Here is a 22,756-nt window from a genome sequence, read left to right as displayed (position 1 = left end):
TCATTACACTAGAAGTCTTTCAGAAAGCGCTGTAACTAGGTTTAAGGATATGATTCCTTCTTTATGTTCTCTAATGCCATATACCAATACAGTGCAGAGTAGCTACCTAAACTCTGTAAGTGAGATAGAGTATCTCGTCAATAGTTTTACATCCTCATTGAAGACAACTTTGGATGCTGTAGCTCCTCTGAAAAAGAGAGCTTTAAATCAGAAGTGCCTGAATCCGTGGTATAACTCACAAACTCGCAGCTTAAAGCAGATAACCCGTACGTTGGAGAGGAAATGGCGTCTCACTAATTTAGAAGATCTTCACTTAGCCTGGAAAAAGAGTCTGTTGCTCTATAAAAAAGCCCTCCGTAAAGCTAGGACATCTTACTACTCATCACTAATTGAAGAAAATAAGAACAACCCCAGGTTTCTTTTCAGCACTGTAGCCAGGCTGACATAGAGTCAGAGCTCTATTGAGCCGAGTATTCCTTTAACTTTAATTAGTAATGACTTCATGACTTTCTTTGCTAATAAAATTTTAACTATTAGAGAAAAAATTACTCATAACCATCCCAAAGACGTATCGTTATCTTTGGCTGCTTTCAGTGATGCCGGTATTTGGTTAGACTCTTTCTCTCCGATTGTTCTGAGTTATTTTCATTAGTTACTTCCTCCAAACCATCAACATGTCTATTAGACCCCATTCCTACCAGGCTGCTCAAGGAAGCCCTACCATTATTTAATGCTTCGATCTTAAATATGATCAATCTATCTTTATTAGTTGGCTATGTACCACAGGCTTTTAAGGTGGCAGTAATTAAACCATTACTTAAAAAGCCATCACTTGACCCAGCTATCTTAGCTAATTATAGGCCAATCTCCAACCTTCCTTTTCTCTCAAAAATTCTTGAAAGGGTAGTTGTAAAACAGCTAACTGATCATCTGCAGAGGAATGGTCTATTTGAAGAGTTTCAGTCAGGTTTTAGAATTCATCATAGTACAGAAACAGCATTAGTGAAGGTTACAAATGATCTTCGTATGGCCTCAGACAGTGGACTCATCTCTGTGCTTGTTCTGTTAGACCTCAGTGATGCTTTTGATACTGTTGACCATAAAATTTTATTACAGAGATTAGAGCATGCCTTAGGTATTAAAGGCACTGCGCTGCGGTGGTTTGAATCATATTTATCTAATAGATTACAATTTGTTCATGTAAATGGGGAATCGTCTTCACAGACTAAGGTTAATTATGGAGTTCCACAAGGTTCTGTGCTAGGACCAATTTTATTCACCTTATACATGCTTCCCTTAGGCAGTATTATTAGACGGCATTGCTTAAATTTTCATTGTTACGCAGATGATACCCAGCTTTATCTATCCATGAAGCCAGAGGACACACACCAATTAGCTAAACTGCAGGATTGTCTTACAGACATAAAGACATGGATGGCCTCTAATTTCCTGCTTCTAAACTCAGATAAAACTGAAGTTATTGTACTTGTCCCCACAAATCTTAGAAACATGGTGTCTAACCAGATCCTTACTCTGGATGGCATTACCCTGACCTCTAGTAATACTGTGAGAAATCTTGGAGTCATTTTTGATCAGGATATGTCATTCAATGCGTATATTAAACAAATATGTAGGACTGCTTTTTTGCATTTACACAATATCTCTAAAATTAGAAAGGTCTTGTCTCAGAGTGATGCTGAAAAACTAATTCATGCATTTATTTCCTCTAGGCTGGACTATTGTAATTCATTATTATCAGGTTGTCCTAAAAGTTCCCTGAAAAGCCCTCAGTTAATTCAAAATGCTGCAGCTAGAGTACTGGCGGGGACTAGCAGGAGAGAGCATATCTCACCCATATTGGCCTCTCTTCATTGGCTTCCTGTTAATTCTAGAATAGAATTTAAAATTCTTCTTCTTACTTATAAGGTTTTGAATAATCAGGTCCCATCTTATCTTAGGAACCTCATAGTACCATATCACCCCAATAGAGCGCTTTGCTCTCAGACTGCAGGCTTACTTGTAGTTCCTAGGGTTTGTAAGAGTAGAATGGGAGGCAGAGCCTTCAGCTTTCAGGCTCCTCTCCTGTGGAACCAGCTCCCAATTCAGATCAGGGAGACAGACACCCTCTCTACTTTTAAGATTAGGCTTAAAACTTTCCTTTTTGCTAAAGCTTATAGTTAGGGCTGGATCAGGTGACCCTGAACCATCCCTTAGTTATGCTGCTATAGACTTAGACTGCTGGGGGGTTCCCATGATGCACTGAGTGTTTCTTTCTCTTTTTGCTTTGTATGCACCACTCTGCATTTAATCATTAGTGATTGATCTCTGCTCCCCTCCACAGCATGTCTTTTTCCTGGTTCTCTCCCTCAGCCCCAACCAGTCCCAGCAGAAGACTGCCCCTCCCTGAGCCTGGTTCTGCTGGAGGTTTCTTCCTGTTAAAAGGGAGTTTTTCCTTCCCACTGTCGCCAAGTGCTTGCTCACAGGGGGTTGCTTTGACTGTTGGGGTTTTTACGTAATTATTGTATGGCCTTGCCTTACAATATAAAGCGCCTTGGGGCAACTGTTTGTTGTGATTTGGCGCTATATAAATAAAATTGATTGAATTGATTGATTGATTGATTCTTGCACACATTCCAGCCTTTTGAATTTAGTCCTGATTTTTGCCTTGCCGTGTACCATGTTTTGCTCTGTTGTCTTTGACCACGCCTTTTTGCCTCATCCTTGAAAACTGTTTGCTCGTGCATTAGAACCCAGCTAGAATATGACTGCGTTTTTGCTTGACCCTTATTGTGCCTCTGCTCTGCTGACTAACCCACCTGTGTACCAGAGCCTGGAATAAAGACCATAATTTCTCACACGCCCAAACCTAGTCTGGGAGTCTGCGTTGCGGGTCCAGCCACTCCTGGTGCCAGGCAGCTGCCTGTCATGACAAGTTAACTGTATTGAAAAAATGATGCAAGACCAATCTTTCTTCTGTGACGTTTCCTGGGTGAGGTTGAGAACTTTTTGAAGTACCCTAATGTACGTATGGATACAGTGGAATAAAAAAGCATTTAGTCAGTCCCTAATTGTGCAAGTTCTCCTACTTAGAAAGATGAGAGAGGTCTGTATTTTTCAACATAGGTGCACTTCAACTATGAGAGACAAAATAAGAAAAAAAAAATCCAGAAAATCACATTGTAGGATTTTTAAAGAATTTAATTATAAATTATGGTGGAAAATAAGTATTTGGTCAATAATAAAATTTCAACTCAATACTTTGTAACATAATCTTTGTTGGCAATGACAGAGGCCAAACATTTCCTGTAAGTCTTCACCAGGTTTGCATACACTGTAGCTGGTATTTTGGCCCATTCCTCCATGCAGATCTCCTCTAGAGCAGTGATGTTTTGGGGCTGTCACTGGGCAATACAGACTTTCAACTCCCTCAACAAATTTTCTATGGGGTTGAGGTCTGGAGACTGGCTTGGCCACTCCAGAACCTTGAAATGCTTTTTATGGAGCCACTCCTTTGTTGCCCAAGCGGTGTGTTTGGGATCATTGTCATGCTGGAAGATCTAGCCACGTTGCATCTTCAATGCTCTCACTGAAGGAAGGAGATTTTGGCTTAAAATCTCACGATACATGACCTCGTTCATTCTTCTCTTAACACAGGTCAGTCGCCCTATCCCCTTTGGAGAAAAACAACCCCAAAGCATGATGTTTCCACCCCCATGTTTCACAGTAGGTATGGTGTTCTTGGAATGCAACTCAGCATTCTTCTTCCTCCAAACATGATGAACTGAGTTTTTACCAAAATGTTCTATTTTGGTTTCATCTGACCACATGATATTCTCCCAATCCTCTTCTGGATCATCCATATGCTCTCTGGCAAACTTCAGACGAGCCTGGACACATACTGGTTTAAGCAAGGGGACACGCCTGTCACTGCAGGATTTGAGTCCCTCTGTGCGTAGTGTGTAGCCTTTGTTACTTTGGTCCCAGCTCTCTGCAAGTCATTCATCAGGTCCCTCCATGTAGTTCTGGGATTTTTGTTCACCATTCTCAAGATCATTTGACCCCCACAGGATGACATCTTGTGTGGAGCCCCAGATTGAGGGAGATTATCAATGGTCTTGTATGTCTTCCATTTTCTTACAATTGCTCCCACAGTTGATTTATTCACACCAAACTGCTTGACTATTGTAGATTCACTCTTCCCAGCCTGGTGCACATCTACAATTTTCTTCCTGGTGTCCTTCGACAGCTCTTTGGTCTTGGCCATGTTTGAGTTTGGAGTCTGACTGTTTGAGGCTGTGGATAGGTGTCTTTAATACAGGTAACAGGTGGAGGACAGAAGAACTTCTTAAAGAAGAAGTTACAGGTCTGTGGGAGTGTCGTGGTTCGTCTTTAGTCTTCTCGGGATGTCGTCTTTTAGATAACACAAACTAATTGCAAGTGATATGCTAGAAAAGGACACAACACTTTAGAATAATTCAGCCTTAAGCAAGATAAAATGCACAGAGTTTTTAAGTTTATTTAAGCCTTCGACACAGAGCTTAGACAAACTGAGTCCTCTAGAGAGACTGACTATATGACAACCGCGCTCATCTATTTATTGGAGACCCGCGGGCATCGCTCCTCCTTCGACTTTTTTATTTATTTCATTCCCAAGACATGGTTTTCTATTGTAAGCGTCCTCTAGTGAACCCTAAGCAGGTGTTAGGCCATTATTTCAATGTGACAAACGCTCCCATTAAAACGTGAAGGATTTACAACTGATTTTTTTAAAAGACCTTCAGCCACAGGTGCAGCTGGCCTGAGGCCCCCCGCACGTGGCCTCAGCCACAGGTGCAGCTGGCCCGAGGCCCCTCGCACGTGGCCTGCGGGAAAGCACCTAAAAGGTCTTGGAAAGCCCCTGACAGACTGAATGACTAATAGAGCCCTTTTTTTGGGTTGAACACCTGCTAGTTCAACCAGAGGACATACAGTTCGGATCAGGACACTTGATAGTTCATCATAGTTCAAATAAGGACCTAAAAATTCTTCTACAGTCCCTCCTCTGGGACTCGAAAGAGTCCCATTACATCAACTATACTCTTGGGTTGTTTACTGACAAGACATCCTCATTTGTGCATTGCAATAAAAAAGAAAAACACATCACTCGAATTACTGATAACTCTGGTGCGGATATGAATATAAGTGATACTTCACACGGTAAATATATTGAAGTGCAGGTGAACCTACATACTAAGGCACAAGGTGATCAATTAGCTGTATTATATCAACGCAAGGTGACATTCAAACATTGAGTTTTGGTGTAATTCAAGGCACTTAAAATGGCCACATAAAACAAGTTACAGCAACCTCTTAATCATGGCAAAGTAAAGGCTTTACATTGACATCAGTGCAACCAATCATCTTCTGGCATCTATTGTCTCACTCAACCAGAGGCTCCAACCCATTATACTTGGTTCTACATATTATTTTGTTAAAGCGTCACACATTTATTATTTAAATGCATCAAATAACCCCTACGTTACCACTATTTAGTCAACCAATCAAGAAACTATTCTAAGGTTAGCGCAGCTATGTCTAGTTAAATGATAAACACCATAAATGGTTTCCCTTCATGTCCGTCCTTAAGTCATTTGCCTTAGTCAATCATATAATGGTTTTCATTATAGGCCATTTCTCAACATTCTCCACTTTGTTTTTCTTCTTTTTCAGCTTGTTTTCTAATGCCCTTTTTGGCCAGACGCCAAATTTAGGCAATGCATGTCTCTTGAGGCATGCTATAATTTAAGAAAAAGGGGTCCCTATGGTGCATCTTTACTACTAAATCTACAAACACGCCGTGTAAGGGTCCCCTTTTTATAACTTTGCAATGTGATATCTATGTGTATGCATTTAGCTTTATCTGTGTTACGCAGATGATGGTAAGGACAGACATTTACCCGACCTTTGTTACTAACATATATCCTTCTTTGTTTTTATTTACACTTGGATTTCTGGAACCAGTCCGCAATTCAAACTCAACAACCAAGATCATAGTCCGTGTTCAGTGCCATTACGTCAGTCCGCACTCCTCAGCATTTACTCAGCGTCTGAAGTTTTGGGAGAAGTTGGGGAATATGGGGAGGTTGGCCTTTCAGGGGTAGTGGGGGAAGGATCAGGAATTCTGGCTTTCAGACAGTCGTGCAGTTCTCTGATGGATCTTTCCAGCTCCTTGTGCTGCTTGGCCAGGTTGTACAGGGCCCCCAGAGAATTCTTGCCCACATTCAGGGTGGTGGTGGCCAGCCCTAGCTGTTCCCTTTCCATATGCTCCATCATGCTGGCTAGCATGTCCATACTAGACTGAAGACCACACAGTTGAGTATGGAGGCCCTCTTGAGCACAAAAGATGTTGGCATTGTCACGGTGTATCCTTAACAGGTATGCAGCTGTCTGACTCAGTTGTGGCATGATTTCCTCAAATAGCCCATGGGGAATGTGATTTGTGAGGGGCAGGAGCTGCTCCAAGGTTTTTGGAACAGACTCTTGTGGAAGACGAAGCTCTCGAACCAAGATTGCCATGTCCAGTGGGGTGACCATGACCAGATTAAGGTTGTGCAGTCCAGGGGACAGGAAGTACAATCAATCAATCAATCAACTTTTTTCTTATATAGCGCCAAATCACAACAAACAGTTGCCCCAAGGCGCTCAAGGGGGAAGGCATTTCGTGTGTGGGGGAAGTATTGTTGATGTCGCACAGGCAAGTGCGACACTCTGGGCATTTAGCAGCCTGTACAAAGCTCCCCTCTGTCCTGGTGGGTGAGTTCGACTAAGGTCCACCCCTGCTGATCCTCCTCCAGAGGTACTGGGCTGATCGGAATATCTCTCCTGCCTTGGGGGTGGAAAGCTGGGGACAGGTCCTAGCAGTGAATTGGGTCTAGGATGCACTCGGGCAGTTGCTGCATATGGCCGACCTTGGCTGCCTCCCCTGGAGGGTATCGTTGCCACTGGCACATGTGACTGTCTCCATGGCATCTGCGGAAGGGGTGTGTTCCTGAGTCCAAAGGGTCCTTCAGGTGATGGTGGAGTCCTTGGGCCGACTCTTGCTGCAGGCAGATTCTGTGATGCCGTCATCGCCAGGTGCTGGAACGATGAAGATCCTTCTGTTGCCAACTGGTTTAGCTGCTGGATGGATGGCGGCTGTGGCGACCAATCATGGCTCGACCATCCCTCCTGTATATCCTCTTCTCCAAACAGTTCTGAGAGTCCAATCAGACTTGATAGAGGCAGATCAGGCATAGATCCCTGATCAGGGGAGTCTGGTCTCTCAGCCATACTCCTGTGTCCTAGTAATATACATATACGTTCATTATTACAGCTCCATGTCATTCTTTCAGATATTGTCTATCCTATCCCTCATTTTTGTGGGTGCATGTGTGTGAATGTAAATGTGCGTGCATGTCTTCTTCCTCGTCTACAATATCACCAAGCACGGTCCATCCCAGTCCTCCCTATCTGGGGTGTACGCCACAATATTAGGTAGCTGGGGGCTGTCGGGGAGGATAATTGGTATTTCATCCATTTCCATATATTCTGGTTCTCTGTCTGTTTCGTTTGTGCTTTCTTCTAGGGCTCGGATGGCTAACAGTGGGAGCTGTCCTACTGTGGATGAAATCAATTTATTGACCAGAAATTTTATCAAGGGAATACCACAACATATTACCAGCAAGACCGCCACCCCTGTTAGTGCCAAGACTACACCTATCTGGTATAACCAGTCTTTCCATGATATCCACCCTCTCCTTAGAGTCCCAAACAGTGAAAATAGTGGGCCAATATTCATTCCATTCCCTACAATGTATCCAGAATCGTCAGTTTCATTTCTCCCTCCTATGGAGTTACTTAACAGTTCCTGTTGCATCTCTTCAAGTGTGATTAAGAGCTCTGTCAAATTTCCGTCTTCCCCTGTACGCATGGGAATAGCTGTGCAACATTCGGTGGCTTTGATCATAATACAAACTCCTTGTTCATCAGCCATCATCATCTCGATAGCTAATCTATTTTGCATTGTCATTAGCGAGGTGGCGTGCAGCTGTTCGGTTAAGGCTCCTACTGCTGCCAATGTCCAGTTCAGGTATCTTTGCTGATTATACCACAAGTAATTAATCCACTGCACCTCCTGGAACCTAGAACGGATTTTTGGAGTAACCCCGAACAGAGCCAATGCCCATCCCCATTTATCCGCGTCTTCATCTGCTTTAACTCTGCTACTGTCTATGGCTTCTAACTGTCGGGTATCCCTTCTGGTATCCCGTTTCTTACTGTGACGTTGTAGTCTGTTTTAAGTGTCATTATTCCTCTTTTCTTACGAAGTTTCTGTGGCATGGGTTGTATTGAATTTGGCATTTCAATTACTGTTATAGCTCCTGTGAGCATCACAGGAGCACAAAGGCCTTTCCAATTCGGGGACAGCGATGACAGGAGTTTCCTTTTTTGTCCGCATATCCAAAAGATGTCAGCTAAGGGTACCGTTCCCTTAGCTAAATTTGGAGTAGATACTCATGAAGCATGGGTGAGATTCAGTCCAATTACAGACCCCCCTGTGGCCGGTACTATTTGTTCACACTGTATACCTGCTGCTGGCAGGGTGTGACAGACGGTAATGTTCCATGCTGTTTTGGCCGGTTTGTATTCTTGCTGCTTTTGCATACACTGTATGTGGTGTTTTGGCTGGGTTGTCCCTACCTGCCAATCGCTTATGTATTGTGCTACTAAGCCTTTAGCTATACAGAATGGGTGTATCATCCCTTTCTCTATTTTAATCATAGGTGGAACGGTTCCTTCTGTACTTAGGGGCACTGGACAAAGTTTACTGTCGGCAGCATATTTTTCATCACCTACTGCCATTTTCATAACACATTGTGTATAGCACTCTGCTTGGTCTGAGTTATGTTGGGGGCTCCTATAACAGTTGTTGATATCAGGTAGGGGTTTAGCCTGAGGTATCACACCTTTCCGGTGACAGGCTATGCAAGGCTTTTCACTGATCTGCCTAGCCGAAAATTTCAACCATTGGTAAAATAAATTGGTCTTCAACCCTTGTGTGTGGGCTAGGTCTGTACTGGGATCCCATCTCCCTAAGTGACTGCTTGTTTCTAGGCTTCTAATTGTCCTCTTTTTCCTTGGTTTGATTTTTACCCATTTTGTGGCTTCATGTACTGTAACAGTTATGTCTTGCTTGGTTTCCCTGCATCCTCCTTTATCACAAATTACCTCTATGTTGAGTGTTCCCTCCTCCTATATGTTTTTCCTGTGTTTAGAATGCCTTGTTTAGCTGCTATTGCGGCCATGGCCATGGCACAGTCTGTTGTATGTTTTGGATGTCTATTTTCTCCCATACTGACCGCCAGTAGTATTGTCAATCCCTTGAATAATTCCTTAATCATTGCTCTGATGACTGTTGAGATGTGCTACTAGATGTGCTACTGAGTGAGCCGTCACTAGATGAGCTGTCACTAGGGATGTGTGGTGTATCTGTGCTTTGTCTGGGTTGTACTTCCTGTGGTTCTTCTGTCGGTGAATCTACTAAGTTGCTGTCCGAGTCTGATGTCTCCTGTGGCCTGTCTATCTGTCGGTCTGTATTTCTGTCTGTCTGTTGGCCTGCGTCTCCAGTTGTTTCTGAGTCTGCATCTGAGTCTGTCACTGCTCTATCTGGCAGGGATCCACTACTCTCCGAAGCTGTGCGTCGTCTTTGTTCAATCAGTCTCTGTGAGCGCCTTGGCCGGTGTTCGCCTGGCTGCAGGGAGGCGTGGCCTTCCCTCGGTGCTTCTTCTGGCTGCAGGGAGGCGTGGCCGTCCCTCAGTGCTGCTGTAGGGTCTCTGGCTTCTCTTGCTTCCCCCCTTGGCCCGGCGGCTCTGCTAAGACGAGCTTGCCGAGGCCGCAGGGGCGCTGGGCCACCAACCCTACAGCAGTGGTTTAAATGAAACCAAGTGTCCTTACCGTCTACTTTGACTGCTGTACGTGAGGCAAGAATAACTTTAAAAGGACCTTCTCGGCGGGGCCTGTCCCACTTCTTTTTGAACACTTTGACGTAAACCAGATCACCAGGCTGGATGCTCTGATTTTCGAGTGGAATCTCTGCTTCTCTGTCTTCTGTAGCGCCTTTGACCTGCAAAAAGATAGTTTTGTGTATTTGGGTTAACTGTCTCAGATAATTATGCCATTCGTCTTGTAGCTGCTCCAGCGATGGTCCTTCGTAGGGTCCTCTCAGGTATGGAATAGGCATCGGCCGACCTGTAAGAGCTTCAAATGGTGTCAAATGGGTTAGTCGGTTAGTTTGTGAGCGCATTGACAATAAAGCAAGCGGCAACGCATCCAGCCAGGTTAGTTTGCCATTGCTGTCTGCTATGATTTTTGCTAGTTTGTTCTTTAAAATGCCATTAGCCCGTTCCACCGCCCCATTTGATTGAGGGTGATAAACACACCCAAATTTCTGTTTGATACCCAATTGTTTGAATGTTTCTTGTGTAACCTTGGCTACAAAAGCCCTACCGTTGTCAGATGAGATAGTATCTGGAATGCCAAATCTTGGAAAGACATCTCGGCACAAGAATTTGGCTACCGTTTTATGGTCTTGATTTGCAGAGGCTACTGCCTCAATCCATCGGCTGAATCTGCATATCACTACCAAAACATATCTCATTCGTTTAACTCGATTTTCAGCTCCCATGTCTATGAAATCCATCATAAGATGTCTGAATGGCCCATCAGGGACCGGAATGTGGGCTAAAGGGGCTGTGAATGATTTCCGGACATTGTACTGTGCACATACCTCACACTCATTCAACAAACGGTCCACTGTAGCTGCCATATATGGTGACCACCAGACAGCTTTTAGTTTGTTCATAATTTGGACTCGCGAACAATGATCGGGTCCGTGGGCCCAAATGATTGCATGTCGTAATAAATTGGTGGGTAACACAAAATGTCCATGACTACTGCGCCACAGCTTGTCCGCTGGCCCCTGACTGCGTGTCTCAATAGCGCCTCGTTTAACCCACATTCGTTTTTCTTCTCCACTGGCCCTACTTTGAGCCACTATCAGTGCGTCAAGTGAAACCAGTGGGGCACAATCTTGGATGGTTAGCAGGGGAAACATATTTTCCCCTTGTGCTCCTTTGCGAGCTGCGTCATCTGCTAGGTTGTTACCTTGAGCTATGATGTTATTATTCTTTTGATGACCTGCACATTTAATGATGGCTATCTCAGACGGTAATTGGAGAGCTTGTAACAGTTGGGAAATCGCTTCTCCATGAGTGACAGGGGTGCCATCTGCTCTCAGGAATCCCATTTGTTTCCAAATGTTTGCATGTACATGACATACGCCATAAGCGTAGGCTGAGTCTGTGTAGATATTAACACGTTGATCTTTAGCTATCTGGCAAGCCATAGTTAAGGCTTTGATTTCTGCCAGTTGGGCTGAACAAGGCTGATCAATTCCTTGGGACTCCAGTAATTCAAAGGTCTCGCCATCCGTGTTTAGTTTAACAATCCCCATACCCGCATGCAATCCCGCGGCATCCCGAAAGCATGAGCCGTCCACGAACAGGGTTAGATCTGCATCTATGGCGTGATTATACAAATGTTCTCTGGCTCTCAAAAATTTCTCTGTCTCTGCCACACAGTTATGTGGAGTACCATCTAACGGTGTGGTCAATTTGGTGGCGGGATTCACCGTGTGACAACGTTGTATTGTTATTTCTGGAGCGGACAACACAACTTCATATCCAGTGCGTCTAGCTTGTGTTAAGACAAAACGTTGACTGGTTAGCAGGGCATGTAACTGATGCGACGTGTACAACGTTACTGCATGTCCCATGATTATGGATGATGCTTTTTGAAATGCAAAGGCAGCTGCTGCTAGACCCTGATAGCATGGTGGCAATCCTGTTTCAATGTTGTCAAGCTTTGTACTATAATAGGCCAATGGTTGTTTTCCTTCATTTGTTTCCTGCATTAGTACAGCACAAGCATAACCAGCTTTTTCAGTAACATACAAATGGAAAGGTTTCCCATAATCTGGGTTACCTAACGCGGGACCAGATTGCATGTCTGTTTTCAGGGCCTCAAAAGCTCCCGTTGCCTCATCTGTCCAGACGAGGAGAGCTGCATTGCTTGTTTGCCCCACTGCTCTAATCATGGCACGCAAAGGTGCAGTTTTTATAGCATAATCACAAATCCACGGCCGACTGTACCCTGTCATCCCAAGGAATGAAAGCATCTGTCCCACTGTTTGGGGTTTGGGAGCCTTGATTATAGCCTCCACTTGGCTTGGGGCTATACATCGCGTGGTCCCACACAACTGTCTTCCCAAGTATTCTACTTGTTGTTTGCAGAACTGCAATTTGTCCTTACTTACTTTATGACCTCCATCTGCCAATGCATGCAATACAATTAATGAATCTTTTTCACACTGTTCTTGAGTCTCTGATGCAATAAGGAGATCATCCATATATTGCACCAATGTACTGGGTATGTCAAGGTGTTGTAAATTTTCAGCCAGGACTTTGTTAAAGATGGCTGGGGACAGGTTCAGTCCCTGAGGTAGCCGTGTATACGTTAGCTGTTGTCCCAGAAATGTGAATGCAAACAAATGTTGTGAGTCTGGGTGCACAGGCACACTGAAATAGGCTGAACACAGATCAATTACTGTGTACCATTTTGCTCCAGCAGGGATGCTTGATAGTATAGTATGCGGATCAGGTACTATAGGTGCATCCATTTCTATTATTGCATTGATAGGACGCAGATCATGTACCAGCCGATACTCTTTGGTATTGTTTTTAGGGATAGGGTAGATAGGAGTATTGCATGGGCTTGTAGTTTTTATTAAAACTCCAGCTGCCATTAGTCCCTTAATTACTGGTTTTATGCCTTCAATAGCCTGAGGTTTTAATGGATACTGCCTTTGGTGAGGCAGTTTTGCTCCCGGTTTTACTTTTATTTTTACTGGTAAGGCTGTTTTTACTAGTCCTACATCTGTTTTGCTTTTGGACCACACCACTGGTGGTATTTGCTCTAACAATTTCTCTTGTTGGGCCGATAACACCATCTGTCCCTCTGGTCTAGGATTGAGCTCCACTTTTTGAGCTATAGCCTCATCATTTACTTTTAAATTAATTTGTATAAACTGCTGGTCTTTTGACAGATGTACTTGTGGACTTTCCATGTTTTGCCATTCTTCAACTTCTGAGGCTGTCTTTACCATTGGACCTAGGTCATGGGATTCGTACTTTTCTGAGACTAAAAGGGTCACATGAGGCGTGGCATTCGGCACTTGATACCATTGTTGTTCAGCTGAAGTTAGCTTGACAGAAGCTGCGGCCCCTTGGGGGCCTAAATAAATTTCTGTGGTGGTTATGTGAAACAGCCGTTGATTCATCAATGCATCCCAGCAGCATGCATAGTCAGTTTGTTCTTGTTTGGCATCGAACATCAGGGTGACATGTAAAGGTAAACTAGGTGTATATACTGCTTCATAGTGTTGTTCTGCCCAGGGCTTCCATTTTTCCCATTCCAGTTGAAGATTTGAATTTTCTGGTTGTAACTTCAGCCAGTATACCATGGGTTGCACAGGTCGGACCTTGTTTTCCATGTCCATAAGCACCATAATGTTGGCGAGTGCTTCGTCAGGAAAGTGTATTTGCAGTCCTTGATGGGTACACACTATCTGGGTTTGTAGCTTACATAAAATGTCTCTTCCCAGCAAATTCACAGGTGTATTTTGTGAGTATAACAGGGGTGCTTCAATTGTTTTTCCTGCAATCGTTACAGGAAGTGGGCGTGTAAAAGGTATTATTTGAGTCTTCCCAGAGAAGCCGATGGTCTTAATTACAGACCCAGAGAGGGGGAGATGAGCGCCCATTTTCCCTATGCAAGAGTATGTTGCCCCTGTATCCACCATGAAAGGGAAATCTCTGTTTTGTATATTAACGGTGACGGTTGGCTCTTCCTTAGGTATCATCGAAATAGCCAATGCCACCGTTTCCCCCTCTGTCTTCTCTAGGCCTCCCTATTGCCAATAGGCAGAGGGTCCAACCCAAGGTCGGGCCGGACAATTTCTCATTCGATGTCCAGGTTGTCCACAGCTCCAACACTCATTAGAGGGTTGATCCCCTATTGGGGGTGTTGGTCCCATAGGCGGTCCCGCTTGACTGTTCCTGGGAGCTGAGTTCTGGAATCTGCTTCCAAATGAAGGTTGGCGAGATCCTCTTCGCCACCCTCCTCTTTGACCTTGAAAGTTCCGTGACTCTCCTCTCCACCCATGACTGTAGGTGGGTCCATTTCCGGGTGTGCCAGTGCTATGGTAGTGATAGTGATGCTCCACTGGTGCTGAGACTTCTCCTGCAGCAGTGCTCCCTGCTGCTCCCTGGGGGCTCTGTGTGGCTGTTACCACAGGTGCCTGTATGGTGGCAGCAGTGTTTGCCGTAGGGCCTGTGCTTGCCGGCTCAGAAGGAACAGGGGTCATCATTGGTGCCTGGGTCTTTGTTTTTTCTTTCTTGACTTTGGTTAGCTCTCCCAACTGCATCTGCACCAATTTTTTCGTCAGGGATTTTGCTGCATCTTCTTCCTTTTGTTTTTCTTTCTTGTAGACAAATATGACAAATATGCTCAGAGTATAAAGCCCAATTCATTTTTGATAGTCCCACGACTCCATCTAGGGCTTTCTGAACCTCATCTGGTAGAGCCTTTTTTACAGTTATTTTAAACAGGATTTCAGTTGCTGGAGAATGGTTCCATGCATTTCCTGTTTCCTCCGCCCATCTCTTCTGGAATCGGTGCAGGAACTTCTTTGGGCACTCTTCAGGTGTCCACTCCTCATCATCCAATTTAGAGGGATCCAAGACCTCAGGGTACTTTCTTCTCAGTCCTTCCCACATGGAGTTTCTATAGCGATTAAAGGGGACTTCATCATGTTGATTAGTGCCCATCATCTGTGTTAGTCCAACCTTTCCTGCTAATTCTTCAGTGTCATGTTTTCCCATTACATGCATTAGCAAGGCTTTTATGTCACCTAAAGACAAGGTTACCCCTGCAGTGCCTTCTTCTAAGGCAGTTATCCATCTCCCAGCTCCTTGGGTGATGTCTGGCAGTCTGTTGGCCAGCCCCACCATGTCTGTCCAGCTCCATGGGTTATACACATGATGACCATTTCTAACCACCAATGGGCATATGAGGTCTTCGTCCTCCTCTTCTTCTGTGGGGGGCTCCATACTGTCTTCCAGATCGAGTGCGACTGACTGGTTCCAGGCAGTCCATCCAGTCGGTTATATTCTGTTCTAAAGCCGCTATGTCTTTGGCTACACATTGTTGTCTTTGCCTGAGTCGGGCCTCTTTTGCACTCTCAATGACGATCTCACCAGAAATTTTTCGGGTGGGTGGCTGTATAATGTGATTCCCTTGATTGGGCGTCGATTGTTGTAATATTCTTCTTTCCTCGGCGTCCCTATGTCTTTGTATTCTTTCCTTCGCTAGCCGAAGCTGCTCAGCTAGTTCTTCATTATCTCTTCTGGCCAGATCCAGTGTGTCACAGAAGCTCTTGTGCCACTCTTCGGAGCCTCTATAGCCTGTGAAGGTCCAGTCGGCTGACTTATGGTGGGAGGGGACGGTTTTCAGTGGACCTCGATGTGCAGGCGGAGCCTTCAGGTCTCTCTCTTTATCCTCGTCTGCCTCCGTGTCACTGTTATTTGTGGCCCCCCCCTGCTGGTCGTGGTGAGCGACCACCTACTTTCGGACTTGGAGACCTTGTATGATCCATTTGACAGACTGAGGACCTGTCTCCTTGTGGCTCTCGAGCTTTTAGTGTCAGTGTGAATTTGCCCTCCACATCCATGCCTTGGTCCTCTTCACGAGTTCCTAATACAAATTGTCCAGCTGTCTTTCCCATATCATGACGTTTATATGGGGGTGGCTCTGCTTCCCAGCTCGGTGCATTGGCTTTAGTCTCTTTGGATCTTTCCTCTGTCATTTTTTCTCTTTTCTGCTGTAGCCTCTGTGCTTCCTGCTTGAACAAGGCCAAAACTTCTTTTTCTTCAGTGCGTTTTTTGTTGTTATTTACGTTCTTCTGCTGATCTTTCTTTTTTCTGTATTTCTACCGCAACTGCTTCACACATCACCGGATCAAATGATCCCTCCAAAGGCCATTGCCTGCCCCCATGTGACCTTTTGTGCCACTTTCTCATACATTGGTTGGCCTTAGTGCGTTTTCCTGGATATTTTCTTAGTACTAAGTCTAGCGGGGTACTTTCCCGACCTTGACCTTGAGAGTTACCCATGTAACCCTGACAAACGCTATGTGAGATGTTTCTATGGTGCTCTGGTAGTCCCTCAGGGGCTGTCCTGATCCAGACCAATAACTTGCTGGCTGTAACACCTGTTTTGTATTTTAAACCCTTAAAAGGATTAAATTTCCAACTGTTATGCCCGTCTTCTTTTTCTTTAACTAAATATGAAAATTTACCTGTTTCCCACCGAACCTTCCTTGGGACCACAGTCAGAGTCAACCTAGGAAACAGTTCTTCACCTGGATCGGTTGGTAGTGTTATTAAATGATTTAATGGTATGCTAATTTCTTTATTAGGATCAGCACAAAGCAGCTCCAGCCACGGGGTTAAACCCTGATGCCACAGACGTCTTATCAGCAGCTCCCAATTAATCAGAGGGAATTGTTCTTTCTTTTGCTTCAGATTGATTACCTTAGTAATCTGCCATAATTTCTGATTGATCTCTTGTTCGTCCTGCCAATGTTCTGCTCCTACACTGTCAAAATAGGTCCTTTCCAGCCAAAAATGTGTCCTGATTCCCTGGGTTTCGATGTCTCCGTCAGTCAAGTAATGTTCTGGGAGTATTGTTTCATCATCACTTAAGTCTCCCATCAAAGACTGTCCCAAGCATTGATCAGTCTGTCAGCTTTTTCACTATAATCTAAGTTTTAACTCTTTTGATTTATAACCAATTTTATTTCTTTACTCCTCTTACAACCCTAACACTTCCTAATGTCTTTGCTCCCGACTTTCTATTTTCCTTCTAATTTTTTAACTTTCTGCTTCTCATCTTTTTCTGCTATGTTTGTTTATTAGTTTTCTTTCTTTGAAATAATATCTACCTTCTCTGTATTTACATAGCAGTCTCTTCTCCTGTCTTTTTCCCCACTGTCTCTGTTTCTCACTTTTTCTCTTTGCCTGTCATGCACCTCCCAAGTCCTCCTGTTGGGTCTAAACGCCTCCTCCGTCTCGTACTCTTTACATTAATCTTGTATGTCAGCCAGCCTGCAAGCCCTCACAGGTTTGCCTGCAACTCCCCGCTTACTTTTACTCTCCCACACACCAATTTTCAAAAGCTTTATACACAAAAATTATTAAAAACAACTTTCTATATATCTCTATCTAGACTTCTGCCACCCTTTACTCCGCGGCTTTAAACAACCTTTTTATTCACTTAACACCAATGTGTTCTGTTTAAGTATGTATCTCTTCTTCACGTTAGACAGCTTCTCCGGCGCTGCCAGCAACTCATATATTATTTATTTTTTTTTCTTAACAAGCTACTCTTTGAGCGTACAATATTTCATTTACTTCTACGCCTTACCGCACCTCGCGTGCGTATCCTGTGCCTTTCTGCACTTTCTTCTACTTTTTTTTTCACTTACTGAGCTCCTCGTGAGCTTAATGTGCCTTTGCACTGAAAATATTCTCTTTTTCTTTTCTTATAAAAAACTCATATTACTGTGTACTTAATTACTTATTCTTCTCCCACGCCCCACAAGCGTGTATTTGGTGCCTTACTGCACTATTTTCTGCTTCAGTAGCTCTCATGTATTCTGCACTAACTCTCTATTTATTTTATATTTTTTTTATAGTTTTTCTCTTTTCTTAAAAAATGACATCCTTTATTGAGCTCTTTTACTTACTGTCAGCTGTGCTACTTTGCACTTTTCTCTTTAAATCTCTTTATCACGTACGGTATTTCTACTGCGCCCCCTCAGGCGCTTATCTTGTGCTTTCTCTGCACGTATTCTCTTGTTAAACTCTTTTTTCTCACTTATTTCACTTCAGTCTCTGTTAAACTCTTTAAATAACCTTGTATTACCTTGTATCTATTTGTCAGTATACTCCCCTAAATTAACCCCTACAGCGCATGCTATCAGCCGGCACGTTAGTAACAAATTTCAACACCAATTATTCCCCAAGCATCCAGGTTAGTTCTCTGACCTTTCACTCACACAGACATTCTTTTTCCCGGGAACACACACACCTTCTGAGCATTTTATCTACAAGGCCTGATAATTTTCAATCTTATCTTTTTTTAGTTTCTTATCAATTTTCTTAGTCCAGGTTCTTTTGGGTAAGAGGCAATTAAAAATATCACCTGTCAACTTGGGCGGAAATCCCGACTCACTCCTCCAGATCGTGCAGAAGTTATAAAAGGTTTCTGCTTACCTTTTAGTTGTGATCACTGTTATTTACGGTCTGGAGGGATGAGCTGGACTGCCCCAGGCTGCCGGAATGCCCCTGGACCCTCCTGAAGCTGGCTCGCCAACTTCTGTCGTGGTTCGTCTTTAGTCTTCTCGGGATGTCGTCTTTTAGATAACACAAACTAATTGCAAGTGATATGCTAGAAAAGGACACAACACTTTAGAATAATTCAGCCTTAAGCAAGATAAAATGCACAGAGTTTTTAAGTTTATTTAAGCCTTCGACACAGAGCTTAGACAAACTGAGTCCTCTAGAGAGACTGACTATATGACAACCGCGCTCATCTATTTATTGGAGACCCGCGGGCATCGCTCCTCCTTCGACTTTTTTATTTATTTCATTCCCAAGACATGGTTTTCTATTGGAAGCGTCCTCTAGTGAACCCTAAGCAGGTGTTAGGCCATTATTTCAATGTGACAAACGCTCCCATTAAAACGTGAAGGATTTACAACTGATTTTTTTAAAAGACCTTCAGCCACAGGTGCAGCTGGCCTGAGGCCCCCCGCACGTGGCCTCAGCCACAGGTGCAGCTGGCCCGAGGCCCCTCGCACGTGGCCTGCGGGAAAGCACCTAAAAGGCCTTGGAAAGCCCCTGACAGACTGAATGACTAATAGAGTCCTTTTTTGGGTTGAACACCTGCTAGTTCAACCAGAGGACATACAGTTCGGATCAGGACACTTGATAGTTCATCATAGTTCAAATAAGGACCTAAAAATTCTTCTACAGGAGCCAGAAACCTTGCTTGTTTGTGGGTGGCCACCATAGTTTACAGTTAAATTCTTTAAAAATCCTACAATGTGATTTTCTGGATTTTTTTTTCTCATTTTGTCTCTCATAGTTGAAGTGTACCTATGTTGAGAATTACAGACCTCTCTCATCTTTCTAAGTAAGAGAACTTGCACAATCAGGGGCTGACTAAATACTTTTTTACCCCACTGTACATATATAACCAGTAGAGCAGATATCATCAGGCTGCACCAGCGAATCATCTGGAAAACATTAAAGCACGTGGTGCTTTTTAGGCTTTATTCTGACTTCCTGTTCAAATTGGATTTATTAGAGATATTATTCTTTTCTGATTGCACTGATTGACTGACTGTCCACATTACACACACACACACACACACACATATATATATATATATAGCAAAAGATGAAATCTGATCTGTGTGTCCTGTAGCGCAAGCTCTGATCTACATCGGCTGCTATAGTAATGAAACAGTGCCCAGTGGGGCATGTGGACAGAGCATGAAACAACATATTTGAATGGGGGAACCTTCAGCTGTGTGACCTTAACCTCTCTCCCCACTTTCCCATAGCAGAGAAGAAACGCTTCACACCGTACGTCTGAAGCACGACTGACTCGAAGTGTGTGAGCGTGTCTGACTTTATAAGTTAGTTTGGGTGTGTGTGTGCATTTCCTCTTGCCCTCCATCTCTCTTGATCTTACTCTCTCTCCCTCATTCAGCTGTACAACGGTTGTCACCCGACAGCATGTCTCAAACACATTTCATGTCAAATGTTTTCTTTTTGGATCAACCAGCGTGGGATTTTATTGGTTTGCAGTTAAAACAGTAAAAACTAACTGGAGCAGAGAGAGAGAGAGAGAGAGAGAGAGAGAGAGAGAGAGAGAGAGAGAGAGAGAGAGAGAACGATACAGTGACTTCTACAAATTAGGCTTGAAACGGATTTGGAAAAAGCATATTTCATGCAACTAATGCCTTGCAACACGGAATCTGATTCAAATTGGATGTGCACATGAATCTGATTTTTACTAAAAAAAAAAACATGAGGTAATGTGAATTATGAAAATATCCATTTTCCTAAAGTGCGTAAGAAGTTTGTTACTGTCATTTCGTTTTCCTCCTTCAGATGGAATTCTGGACCACCTACATTGGTAAGACTAAATAAATAAATTATGCAGGCTGACTGTGTTGACTCTACATGTGAAGCATGTAAACTGAGTGTTTGCGTGTGTAGATGGTGACCAGTGTCAGCCATCCCCCTGTCAGAACGGAGGTGTTTGTCAAGACAAAATGAGTGCATACGTTTGTTGGTGCCAACCAAACTTTAGTGGGAAGGACTGTGAGATCGGTGAGTGTGACAGATATGCAGACAGTATTCTTTACTCCATGTCACCAATGTGTATTTTGTGATCACTTCAAATCCTAAAATGAAGAGGTAGGCTTATTTGTCTTCTTCTTCTTCTTCTTCTTCTTCTTCTCTGCTTCTCAGAGGTGACCCAGCAGTGTTCAGTCAACAATGGCGGATGCTCTCATTTCTGTGTGATGCAGTCAGACCGAGCCCTGTGCCGCTGTGCAGCTGGTTACAAACTTGGCCCGAACAAGAGAAGCTGTGAACCTGCAAGTGAGATTGAAAATAATGAGCCTCGGGCAGCTTTCGGGGAAGGGCTTGTTCTTGTGCTATTTTTAAGAACTCTATTTTTATCAAACCTTTTTCCATAAGTTTGCTCCCAGTTTAGCTGCACATTGCCATGGTCACAAAATATTGTAAAATATTGCAGATCAGTCATCCTTAATTGCACAATCAACATTCAAATTTCACACTGTATTATGCAACAAACAATTTCACATTAAATCAGAGGAATAAAGTGGAATATATTTCTTTGTTTTACTTTTATTCACTGCTCAGAACAATTCAGCTGTGGTCATGTGAACACCTCCACCACCGGCTCAGTCCTAAATGTACGATCAGCAAGCAAGACACAAGTCTCTGGGACAAACTACACTTCCAACACAACCCTGCAGGATGACTATGATGACATCATTTTTCCAGAGATGTATGATGATTATGAGATTTCAAAGAATGAGTCCGATCTGTTCAACATGTCTGCAGCAGAACCTCTGTCAGTACAGTCCACTGTAGCGCCGACTGAGGCTTCTGACATTACTCAAGCCCCCGTGGAGAAAGGGCGCCTGCCTTTTTGGGCTTTTTTCCCCACTCTTCCCACCGTCGTTGAACAAATCAACTCTGACCAGAGGATTGTGGGAGGTGACACAGCCATTTCTGGAGAGATACCTTGGCAGGTACAGTACTGTGTGATGCAGAACTGAGAGAAAACTTCAAGGTACTTGATCTGTTTCTAGATATATTAAGTCAAGCCAAGTCTGAGAGCATGCACTGATGCTGCACTTGGCCACATACACCACAACACAGAACAACCCCAGGTCCTGGCTGGCAAGCACCAAGGCAGACAACCAATGTATCCCTACATCTCGAAAATAACCCCCCATCTGCCACAGCCAAGTGATGCGCCCTTTGGCCGTCTCCAGGTGCTGGAGTCCTCAACAATGAGGCACGTACAGTGCATCTGGAAAGCATTCAAAACACGTTACATCTTCCACATTTTGTTATGTTACAGCCTTATTCCAAAATGGAGTAAATTCATTTTCTTCCTAAAACTTCTACTCACAGAACCCCTTAATGACAACATGAAAGCTTTTGGAATTTTTGCAAATTTTTTAAAAATAAAAAATTAAGAAACCACGTGTACATAAGTATTCAAACCCTTTGGTCAATACTTTGTTGATTCAGCAATTACCGCCTCAAGTCTTCTTGGATATGATGCCACAACCTTGATGCACCTATCTTTGGGCAGTTTTGCTTTCCTCTGTACAACAACTCTCAACCTCCATCAAGTTGGATGGGGAGCGTCGGTGCACAGCCATTTTCAGGTCTCTCCAGAGATGTTCAATCAGATTCAGGTCTAGACTCTGGCCGGGCCACTCAAGGACATTCACAGAGTTGCCTGAAGCCACTCCTTTGATATCTTGGCTGTGTACGTAGGGTCATTGTCCTGCTGAAAGATGAACCGTCGCCCCAGTCTGAGGTCAAGAGCGCTCTGGAGCAGGTTTTCATCCAGGATGTCTCTGTACTTTGCTGCATTCATCTTTCCCTCAATCCTGACTAGTCTCCCAGTTTCTGCTGCTGAAAAACATCCCCACAGCATGATGCTGCCACCACCATGCTTCACTGTAGGGATAGCGCCTGGTTTCTTTCAAACATGATACCTGACATTCACACCAAAGAGTTCAATCTTTGTCTCATTAGACCAAAGAATTTTGTTTCTCATGGTCAGAGAGTCCTTCAGTTGTCTTTTGGCAAACTCCAGGTGGGCTGCTATTTGCCTTTTACTAAGGAGTGGCTTCTGTCTGGCCACGCTACCATACAGGCCTGATTGGTGGATTGTTGCAGAAATGGTTGTCCTTCTGGAAGGTTCTCCTCTCTCC

General features: G+C 43.8%; 1 protein-coding gene and 1 long non-coding RNA gene across 2 annotated transcripts in view; one reads left to right on the top strand and one right to left on the bottom strand.

The window, feature by feature from the left end:
* The window catches only part of f9b (coagulation factor IXb), a 37,925-nt gene that overhangs the window by 3,634 nt on the left and 11,535 nt on the right, over positions 1–22,756 (top strand). Inside the window, exons 3-6 of the mRNA XM_034178099.1 lie at positions 20,379–20,403; positions 20,487–20,600; positions 20,742–20,873; positions 21,159–21,553. Of these exons, the coding sequence (XP_034033990.1) occupies positions 20,379–20,403; positions 20,487–20,600; positions 20,742–20,873; positions 21,159–21,553 (666 nt within the window). The remainder of the gene's footprint in view (positions 1–20,378; positions 20,404–20,486; positions 20,601–20,741; positions 20,874–21,158; positions 21,554–22,756) is intronic.
* On the bottom strand, positions 7,880–22,659 carry LOC117517171. Its single transcript, XR_004562671.1, has 3 exons — positions 22,472–22,659; positions 19,783–19,788; positions 7,880–7,894 (listed from the first exon to the last, which is right to left on the bottom strand). It is a non-coding gene; the product is annotated as an uncharacterized LOC117517171 (long non-coding RNA).

This window comes from Thalassophryne amazonica, chromosome 9 (assembly GCF_902500255.1).
Source record: "Thalassophryne amazonica chromosome 9, fThaAma1.1, whole genome shotgun sequence".
Classification (NCBI taxonomy): domain Eukaryota; kingdom Metazoa; phylum Chordata; class Actinopteri; order Batrachoidiformes; family Batrachoididae; genus Thalassophryne; species Thalassophryne amazonica.
Note: the sequence above shows the minus strand (reverse complement) of the source record. Positions and strands in the feature narration are given on the sequence as shown.